The sequence below is a fragment of the Myotis myotis genome, unplaced genomic scaffold (genome assembly GCF_014108235.1).
Source record: "Myotis myotis isolate mMyoMyo1 unplaced genomic scaffold, mMyoMyo1.p scaffold_m19_p_9, whole genome shotgun sequence".
NCBI classification, from domain to species: Eukaryota; Metazoa; Chordata; class Mammalia; order Chiroptera; family Vespertilionidae; genus Myotis; species Myotis myotis.
In genome coordinates, this window is record NW_023416401.1 from 52,686,543 (window position 1) to 52,697,481 (window position 10,939).

At 44.2% G+C, this 10,939-nt stretch overlaps 1 protein-coding gene across 3 annotated transcripts in view; it reads right to left on the reverse strand.

The window, feature by feature from the left end:
* Positions 1-9,869, reverse strand: part of MALT1 (MALT1 paracaspase) — a 56,050-nt gene extending 46,181 nt beyond the window's left edge. For 2 of the 3 annotated variants that reach the window (XM_036321558.1, XM_036321557.1), the window contains exon 1: positions 9,430-9,869. In XM_036321558.1, coding sequence (XP_036177451.1) covers positions 9,430-9,704 — 275 coding nt within the window. In that variant the 5' untranslated portion in view covers positions 9,705-9,869. Of the gene's footprint in view, positions 1-501; positions 1,068-9,429 lie in introns of those variants that run through there. The other variant, XM_036321559.1, reaches the window with a different exon arrangement.
* Positions 9,870-10,939: the final 1,070 nt, after the last annotated feature.

Sequence of the window (10,939 nt, forward strand, 5' to 3'; positions counted from 1 at the left end):
ATGAAATTAATTCAAGTTAACGATTTTCTTCAATACTAGGGGCCTGGTGCACGAATTTGTGCATGGGTGGGGTCCCTCAGCCTGGCCAGCAATTGGGGGTGATCAGGTCTATCTTGCCCAGTCCTGATCAGGGCCAACTGGGGCTGGCCGGCTGGGGGGAGGGACCACGGGAGGTTGGCTGTGGGAGTGCACTGATCACCAGGGGGCAGCTCCTGCATTGAGCATCTGCCCCCTGGTGGTCAGTGCGCATCATAGCGACCAGTCGACTGGTCCTTCGGTCACTTAGGCTTTTATATCTATCTATATCTATATATTTATATATCTCTATATATAGATATAATGTCTATAGATATAGATAGATAGATAGATAGATAGATAGATAGATAGATAGATAGATAGATTATAGATAGATAGATTAGATGACATGCCTGCTCTATGTTTGGCCCCAGAGCTGTTGTAGAAAATAAAGCACGGGGTGTTGAGTGGTGAAAAACTATTTACATTATGAATGCTACTGTTCTTTCTTCATTCTTCTGCCATCACCAGGGATTCCTCTTTATTCCCATGTCCAACTCAGCTTCTATGGCTACTAAATTAGGAGAATGAGAGAAATCTAGAAACTTGATGTGTGAGAAATCTGGCCTTGATTTTGATCAAAATTTTTACTTGTAACTTGGGAATAGGAAGATCAGACACATTTTTCTACTCTTTCTTGTACTTATATAAAATATAATGAAAAAATTAACATGAGTATTTATGTGTGTACTCACATGAAAAAAAGTAAGATACAGAACAGTGTATGTCCTGTATGATACTATTTTAATTAGCAAGAGTATGTGTTTGTTCTTATATATACAGAGTTAACTTTGAGGAAAAATTTCCAAGAAACCGGTAGCAGTGCTGACCTAGAGAAGGGACCAAGGGAGCAGAGCTCATGGCTGGAGGATTCACTTCTCACTATAAAGCTTTTTGTACTATTGAACTTTACTATGTGCAATCATTTTTTTCAACAATTAAAAGAACAGACAATTGAGAGAAACCAAGATGGCGGCATAGGTAAACACCTGCCTCACACAACCACTTCAAAACTACAACTAAAAGACAAAACGGACATCATCCAGAACCACAGGAAGGCTGGCTGAGTGGAAAGTCTACAACTAGAAGGAAAGAAAAAAGCACACTGAGACTCAGAGGAGGTGCGGAAGTAAAGTGCAGAGGTACAGAGGCACACACGGAAAGGGCTGGCAACTGAGGATGCAGTTGTCTTTTTCAATCAGGAGGGAGACACAAGCTCCCGACTGCTCTGAACTCCAGTTCCGGGTGAGTCTCTGGGGACCCAGACTCATAGGGGGAGAAACTGGACTGTCTGGCATCGGGCGGAACTCGAGGGTGGCTTTCTCTCAGAGGTGCTTGCAGCAATTACCGATTACCGCGGGACACTGAGACCTGGGGCCTCTTAGGGCAGGGCTGAGGATCTGCCATAGCTGCTTGCTCCGCCCTGTTGATTCCCTGAGACCCTGCTCCACCCAAGCTGTGCGCAGAGGCTTTTGCATATGAATGGCCTGGCCCTTTGCAATCTAAAATTACCTAACAAACTGCAGCTGGGTCAGAGAGACCCAGAACACCAAAAGAAGGCCCAAGGCCCCACAGCAGCTTGCACTGCTTCACAGCTGGGCCTCATTTGGACACCTCCAAACCCAAACAAAGAAGAGGAATCTGCAGATCTTTCCGTAGCTCCTGCTGGGTAGCCTTAGGCAGAGGCTAGATTAGCACCTCCTTAGAGATCCAAGAGCCAGTGTACCCAGTGGTCAGAGTGGGACCATCCAGATTACAACTCCTCAGATCCATAAGGGACACACTCAGGGGGCAGACTCAGTGAGCACCAAAGCCCCACTGAAGCAAGTCTTGCCCCATAAGGGTGTCTCCAGTACAGAAGTTCTCCCACTGTAGACACAGCTGATTCTCATAGCCAATTGGCCTGGAGGTCAATTCGTCCCAGTGATACCAACAACAATCAAGGCTTAACTACAACAGGACTGTACACGAAGCCCACAAAGGGGTGCACCAAGAGTGTCCACCTCAGGTAATTAGGGAGGCTGAGCTACTGGGTCCTATAGGACACCTAGCACAGAAAGCCACTCTATCAACACAGGGAAGCAGCCAAAATGCGGAGACAAAGAAACAGGTCACAAATGACAGAAATGGAGGAAAGCAAACTACTGGATATAGAGTTCAAAAACACGGTTATAAGGTTTTTCAAGAATTTTCTAGAAATCGCTGATAAATTTAGTGAGACCCTCGATAAATCTGGTGAGACCCTCGAGGATATGAAAAAGGACCAACTAGAAATTAAGAATACACTGACTGAAATAAAGAATATTATACAGAGATCCAACAGCAGACTAGAGGATTATAAGAATCAAGTCAAAGATTTGAAATACGAAGAAGCAAAAACACCCAACCGTAAAAACAAAAGGAAAAAAGAATCCAAAAATATGAAGATAGTGTAAGGAGCCTCTGGGACAACTTCAAGCGGACCAACATCCGAATTATAGGGGTGCCAGAAGATGAGAGAGAGCAAGATATTGAAAACCTATTTGAAGAAATAATGACAGAAAACTTCCCCTACCTGGTGAAAGAAATAGACTTACAAGTCCAGGAAGCGCAGAGAACCCCAAACAAAAGGAGTCCAAAGAGGACCACACCAAGACACATCATAATTAAAATGCCAAGAGTGCCAAAACCGGTTTGGCTCAGTGGATAGAGTGTCGACTTGCGGACTGAAGGGTCCCAGGTTCGATTCCGGTCAAGGGCATGTACCTGGGTTGCAGGCACATCCCCAGTGGGGGATATGCAGGAGGCAGCTGATCGATGTTTCTCTCTCATCAATGTTTCTAACTCTCTATCTCTCTCCCTTCCTCTCTGTAAAATATCAATAAAAAATATATTTAATAAATAAATAAATAAATAAAATGCCAAGAGCAAAAGACAAAGAGAGAATCTTAAAAGCAGCAAGAGAAAAAAAGTCAGTTACCTACAAGGGAGTACCCATACGATTGTCAGCTGATTTCTCAATAGAAACTATGCAGGCCAGAAGGGAATGGCAAGAAATATTAAAGTGATGAATAGCAAGAACCTACAACCAAGATTACTTTACCCAGCAAAGCTATCATTCAGAATTGAAGGTCAGATAAAGAGCTTCACAGATAAGAAAAAGCTAAAGGAGTTCATCACCACCAATCCAGTATTATATGAAATGCTGAAAGGTATCCTTTAAGAAAAGGAGGAAGAAGAAGAAAAAGGTAAAGATAAAAATTATGAACAACAAATACATATCTATCAACAAGTGAATCTAAAAATCAAGTGAATAAATAATCTGATGAACAGAATAAACTGGTGAATATAATAGAATCGGGCATAGAAAGGGAGTGGACTGACAATTCTCAGGGGGAAAGGGGTGTGGAGGGTACAGGAAGAGACTGGACAAAAATCGTACACCTATGGATGAGGACAGTGGGGCGGGGGTAAGGGCAGAGGGTAGGATGGGAACCAGGTGGAGGGGAGCTATGGGGGGGGGGGGGGAAGAGGAACAACTGTAATAATCTGAACAATAAAGATTTAATTAAAAAAACAACAGACAATTAATGCTATTGACATTCAAAGGACTTGTAAGTGCCCGGAAATACCCTAACACAGGGGGCAGGCAAACTATGATCTGTGGGCTAAACCTATCTAGTCACCTGATTTTGTAAACAGTTTGATTGGAACACAGCTATACTAATTATTTTATGTATTTACAAATGTATATGGCTGTTTTCCTATTCCAACAGAGAGCTGAGTAATTTGTCTGCAAAGTTGAAAATATTTTTAATTTGGCTCTTTATAGAAAAGTTGGCAAATAGTAAGTACTCAATAAAAGCTATTGTTATGCAATAAAAATATGGGAATATCAAAAGAATATGAAGGTCAATTTCTTAATTATGTTTATTTCTGGAACTCTTTTAACTTTACCTTAAAAATGTTTTTGAGTAGCTACTATTTTGGTAACCTCATTTTGTCCTTCAAGGCCTCCTACCATTATATTAACTAGGTATTCTTTTCTAAGTATCCTAGTTAAATTTATATATTCAATAAATGTGAATCTCCACAATATAGATGAGCCATTACCAAATTCTGCACTTCAGACTGGTGGCAGCACAATAAATCCATGGTAAAATGATGAAAATAAGGGCAATAAAACTGTCTTTTACTCAAAGGTGGTTTTTCTATATTTTTAAGTGTTAAAGTGTCCTTTCATTTATGGAATAATTGTGACCACAATAGTAGCAAAAACAAAAGCTGATGATGCTATTTAGCCTTTTATTTTGTAAAAATTTATTTTACCAGTCCTTGTAATGGCCAAGTTAAGGAACCAGTATTAGAGACAATGTAAGGATTACCAATTTTTTGAGAACATGAGGTTTATAAAAACAAAGATGTTGTGTGCTAAATATGACTCAGAAAGGTTATCAGAATCTGATACATGAAATTAAGAAGGCATCTCATTAAATGCAACCAAGTGATGCTTTAATTAATGTTTATACTTATATAGAGAAAATGAAAAACAAATTGTCTTTTTCCTCACAAAATAAATAAAGATCAAATTGAAGTCAACAATGATTTATCTTCCAAAACAAGAGGCACAGGAGAAAAACAAATTTCTCTATCTCCTTTCCTTTTACTAATTTTCCGCACAGGCATTGGCTTTCAACTAAGATGTTCCTTATACATACCCGACTTTTCGTTCTTTCCTTTTTTTAGTTGCATTCCTGTAAGGCTGTGCTTTGAAGTGGTTTCTACCAGGCCTAATTTGGAATTTCTGATTTAATTTAAAAGACTCTTACTGAACAAAATGGACTTTGCTTTTTTTAAAAAAATCTATATTTATCTTTACTTTTACAAGAATATAATCTAAACATACTCACCCTTTAAGGTACAAACCATGGCACTGCTTTTAGGTTCTTTTACTTCTCTTCTTGGTACATTTACTCTTTGGAATCTTTATTCCTTAAGTCAAAAACTACTTATTAATCAGCTAAAATGGGCCAGCCTTTTTCCTAGGTATAGAGGATACAGCAGCAAAATTCCCTATCCTCCTGAATTTTTCTATATGAGGATACACACACACACACACTTACTTCTCTCTCTGTATATCCAGCCACCCAATAGTCATAGTTGCTTTGGAGAAAAGAAAAAGCAAAGCAGAGTGACAGGCAATACCGAGCAGAGAGCAGATGTAGGGGGTAATTTTAAATGACATCATCAGAGAACTCATTGAGAGGGTGACTTTTAAGCAAACATTTGAGGGATGAAGGAGCAAGTCATGTGGTTTATCTGTGAGACCACCTAAGTTGAGTAAACAGCGGTACAAAGACCCTACTGTGTTCAAGGAGAAGCAAGAGAGTGAGTTTGAATAGAGTAGAGAAAGGGAAGGAGACAATATAGGACAGCAGGTCCAAGAGTTAAGTGGTAGCTCAATGGTGTTTTCACTGAGTTGTAAGCAGAGGAAGGATAAGAACGGATTTAATGTTTAAAAGAATCATTTGGACTGATATATTGAGAACAGACTGGGGTGGGACAAACAAAGCAGGAGGAGAATTTAAGCAGCTACTGGAATACTCCAGGTGAATGACACTGGTGCCTCACCCTAGTAAGTCTAGAAATTTAGAAATCTATGAATCCAGAATGATAGAATTTTGGAGGTTGTATTTTGGATCTACATTGTAGGGACAACAGACAGGATGTGCTGAGAAAATGGATGTGGTGAGTGGAGTCAAGAAAGACTCCAGCAACTGGAAGGGTGTAGTTGCCATTTAGTTAGAGGCAAGAAACTCCAAGAGAAAGAGGTGTAGGTTAAGCTTTAGACATGTTCCGTTTAAGATGTCTGTCATTCAAGACGTGATGGCAAATAGGCTTTTACACAATGTGAATGGAGAGTTCAAAGCAAAGATATGGATTTAAGATATGAATTGAGAGTAATCAACCTAAACATATGTAAGGTCAGATTAAAGGATAACCCTAAGCAGGGGACTAGGTGAAGTGTGGATAGAGACACAAAACCTGAGCCCTAAGGCGACAGACAGGAGGAAAGCTTTTGTTCCGGCCTTTCACACAAGTTCTCATTCCTTCTACAAACTCCCAGAGGGCAGGGTTTCTGCAGCCACAGGAGCACCTCTGTACAGCAGTTGCGCAGAGAAGGCCCGGTTTCCTAGGTCCATGTTCAATAGCCCCATTCCTAAGCTCCCTCAGACAAGGATTTTAGGCAGCTCTGTCATCTTTGGGGCTTCCATGTTCTATGCCAGAATTGTGTAGCTTGGGCAAGACACTCAGAACCTATGCCTATCTACAAGGACAGCAAAGGGTTTCAATATTAGCTCAGTCTGGAATGGAATTAGGGCATTTCCATATGTACATGTTTGTGGGAAACTAAACTACTATATGCTAGGATTTATTCTCAGTCATCAATAACAATCTGAAAACATTTACAATTATTCCTAATCCCTGATGGACAGTTTTGAAGAGGCTATTCTGGTTTATTTATTCTCATCTAGTTTGAGGAAGGACATATAGAGTCAGAAACATGTGAAAGAAACAGAATAGGCCACCTTCTGAGGTTTTAGGACCGTGAATCCAGTGACCCAGAGGAAAGCACTTCACATTTTCCTGTTAACTGTTATCCACTTGGACTCTCACACTACAATTCCTAGGTTTGACTGTGGACAAGACTTCCCTTAGGACCCTTTACTGTTATAGGTGCTCTTCTGCCATTAGTTTGAAATGACTTCAAAATAACTTTTTGTCTTAAGAGAGTAAGCATCACCAGTTTACCTTGCCCCACCCCAGCTGCCACTCTCTAGCCCCCAAGTTCCCAGTGCTAACCTTTTGTTGTATCAGCTGAATTCTGATTTCAATAGGTATATGAGCTTAATGTTACCCAATTCACCAATCTTCAGGGTGCCCTGACTCTCCTCACCACAACCAACCTGCTATGAACTAACCTTCAGCATCCTGGAAGACTGGAAAAACTCCAGCTGTCTCTTATCAGACTTTCCACCCTGAAATTCCCAGATTCCACAAACACATGCCCTTTGTTGCTTGTCACCTCTTGCTAGGCAACTGCCCTTCTCTCTCTACTACTTTCACTAGAAATGTGGCCTCAAATTTTCTGTTAGTCCCCCCAAAGAAAGTTAACACCATCCTGTAGCCTTTAACAGGAGCTGACTGAAGTCGTGGGGAGGAAAACTGGACACCTGATGCTAGGTATCCACTACATATAGACTCCATCAGCCTTCCTTCTTCAGTGGCAGAACCTTACTGTCTTCCCTCTCCTTCATGACCAAGTAGGAGCCCTTTTCAGGAAAGAGTACTAGATAATATCACAAATTAACCAATCACAGACCTAGTGATCTGACCTCCAAAGAAGACAACTTCGTACAGAAATTTAGAAATCTATGAATCTAGAATGATAGTATTTTGGATTTTCTTTGCAGAGCCAAAAGCAAAATGTGTTTTTTCCTAGTACAAAAGAAAATTATGCCATCTGTCTGCTCAACTTTGTGAGCTTACCACACTTGCTCATTCCATCCTCTTGTCCGTTACTCCTCTATATAATCCCAAATCACCACTACTCTGGTTTAACCCAAACTGAAACTTGGGGTTTTTGTGAGGATTAAAGTAGAAAATGCACGTAAGCACTTAGTACATTGGTATCTACTAAGTGCTTAATAAATGAAAAAATTTTGTTATTATTATTCACACCCAATATAGCATTTAACGTGTTATTTGTGAATGTTCCAGGATGACAGTCCATTAAGTCCTTTATGAATAGGAGATAAATATTTGTCATCTTTTTATCTTCTGAAACTTCTAGCAAATAATAGGCACGCAATAAATATAATTTTTAAAAATCCTCACCTTGGGATATGTTTATTGATTTTAGAGATAGAGAAAGAAACATAGATGTAGAGACAAACATCGTCAGACCGTTTGCCTCCCTTACATGTCCCTTTTGGTGTATGGGACAACACTCCAACCAACTGAGCCACCCAGCCAGGGCTAAATATAATTTTGAATGAATATCTCTCATCTTAATTCAAAAGTATTTAGAGTGTAAGTTCTATGCATGATACATAGAATCTTAAGTAATCATTGCTGTTCTCAAGTTTATAAAGAAGTACACAAATAATTATAGTAGAAGACAAAGTTTCGTCATATGAGAAGTTAAAAAAACTGCTAGGGGTTTAAAGGATGGCATACAACAGTGGTTCTGAATGTGGTTTGGGAACCCCTGGTGCAGGTCTTGAGACCCTTTCACATGATGCACAAGTCAAAACCATTTTTCAAAGTAACATTAAGGTGTTATTTATCTTTTTCGTTCACTCTCTCAAGGAGTGTCCACTGGAGTATCTGGTGTTCCATGACCTGCGACAGTGCAACAGACTGAATGCAGAAGCATGCAAAAGCAGCCAGCTCTCTGCAATCTAGCCAAGACATTAAAGAGATTTGCAAAATGTGAAACAACGACACTTTTGTTTTGGAAAAGTTTATTTTTCCACAAAAACATGTTATTTCTGTTAACATGTAATGGGTTAGTCCTCTTAAATGAGGTAACACTTTAAAAACGTCTTACTTTTAATGTCTAATATGGCAAACATCAGTGTATACTAGATGTATGTGATGTACAGAACCCACATGAAAAAAACTCTCTGGGGTCCTCAATAATTCTTAAGAGTTTAAAGGAGTCCTGAGACCGAAAGTTCAAGAACCGCTAGCACAGGGGGCCCAAGCCGGCAACAGGGAAACAGTTTCACGTATAGCTTGTTGCTCACGGTGAAGCCAAGAAGGGAACCTGGTGAGCTGGTCTGAAGACGGTGCGTTTAGTTTGTCTTTCCCACCATCCTTCTCTCCCTACATAAAAACCTTCACGATCAACTCCTGCACCCAACCCTTCCCTCTCATTCTCTCTTTACCTGCACTTCTTCCTAACCTGCTGAAGTCTCCAGGTCCGTGTCTATGTCCATTCTAAGCCCTTGGGAATCACTGCCCTATGAGAATGGTCTCCAGGGGGCCTTCCCGCTCTCAAAATCCTCCCAGTCCACGTCCGCTTCTGTTTCAGCTCAAGGAGAGGGGCGCAGCGAAAGGGTGTGAACGCCGGCCCTCTCGCTCGCATTCCCAGCACTTTCCTGGGGAAAGCGATCGGAAGGCGAAGTTCTCCCACGCACACGCCCCACCCCCGCGCTCCGGCCACCCCCGCGGCCCCGCACCGTCCCGTGCGGCCACGATCTCTCCAGCACTAGCCCGGCCAGCTCACCCGGGCCCCCCGCGCTGCGCTCGCGCCTCCCGTCCAAGTCCGGCCCCCGTGACCTCGCCCCTGCGCCCCGGGCGCCTCACCTCAGCCGGAGGCGCCCCCGGCTCCCCGCCAGCTCGGCCAGCCTCCGCCAGCCGCGGCCCTCGGGCGCTCGGTCCAAGCTCCCGCTGAGCCTCCGCAGCAGCGGCTCCGGAAGACGGTTGAGGGTCGCGCTGCCCGGAGCGGGGAGCGGCAGCCCCGAGGGTGCGACCAGGGGCAGCTGCGAGGCCGGGGGCGACGGGGCCTGCAGCGGCTCCCCGCACAGCGGCAGGTCCCGCGCCGGCGACGCCGCGATGGCCGCGGATCCCGCCGGCCACATCGCGGTGTCGGCCCCGGCGCACCTTCCGCTCGCCCCGGCGCCGCGCAGGTAGGGGCGGAAGGACGGAACGGGCGACGCTGCACCGCACACGGAGGAGGAAGCTCCGCTCCCCGCCTCGCCGAGACAGGTTTGCTGGGGGAGCCGGGGACCGACCGCACCAGCCGGGACGAGGGGGCGGGGCTTGCCGGGGGCGGGGCCGCCCACTGCGCGCCTGCGCAGGACCGCGCACCCCGCTCGCCCTCCTCGTTGCCTAGGCGCTTGCTGAGGCGCGCGCTTCAAACCCCGGGAGGTGGAGTCCTGGCCCAGCAGGAAGGCTCGGGCGGTTGCCGCTGGAGGAGGAAGCGGTGGAGGAACTACGCCCGGGCGGCTCCACTGGGCGAGGAAGCCTGCGGCGTCGGGGCTTCCCGAGACCGTGGGAGGAGGATTGCCACGGAAGGGAGCGCAGGGCTCTGGGTCGCCGGCCCCGGCCGCTTGCACGCAGTGACTTGCGTGTGTCCAGTGACGCCACCAGCACCCCGCATTGGGCAACCTCCGCGGAGGCTTCCTTGTTTTAGGGACTGATGTGTGTGGCATTGTTAAAGGAAGTGGTGCTAGATAGCCAGATAATGGAAATAGCCCTAAATCTGTGCCTAGACCTCCCCCCCCCCCCCCCCCCCCACACACACACGGCTGTATCGCATTTAAAAGCTCTTGGAAATGATTGCTTTTAGCAGGGATAGCCCGGTTTCCTCCCAAGTCAGACTGCCACTCACAATTTTCATAAATCAAAGCAGGCAACCTTACAGAGATTGCCCTCTCCTGGAGGGGTCCAGCACAGATTACATAAACGCTGACTACACCTAAGCTCTCTCTCCCAATCTTAGCAATATTCAAGGTCGGTGTCCCATTGAAAACATAGGGTCGCTTGGGACAAAAGCAGCACAAGGCTTCCTGGCCCAATTTACTTTTTCATCACAGGACAGCAGGGTTTTCTGTAGCAATAATTTGTACACCCAAATTCTCAGTACCTGTTGGCGAGGTAGTTGCTTCATGTACAGTCTCCACCACATTTTAGCACAAGCAGTCGCTATACTTTTTCATCACTGTAAGTTCAAAGTTCAGATGCAGTATAATGGCCAAGTGCACGACCTTTGGATCCAGAAACATCTGCTTGATTCTAGTTTTAAGACCCGGAATAAGTTAGTTAATCCTTTGCCTCATCTGTTAAAATGAGACTGGACATATGGTATATATAG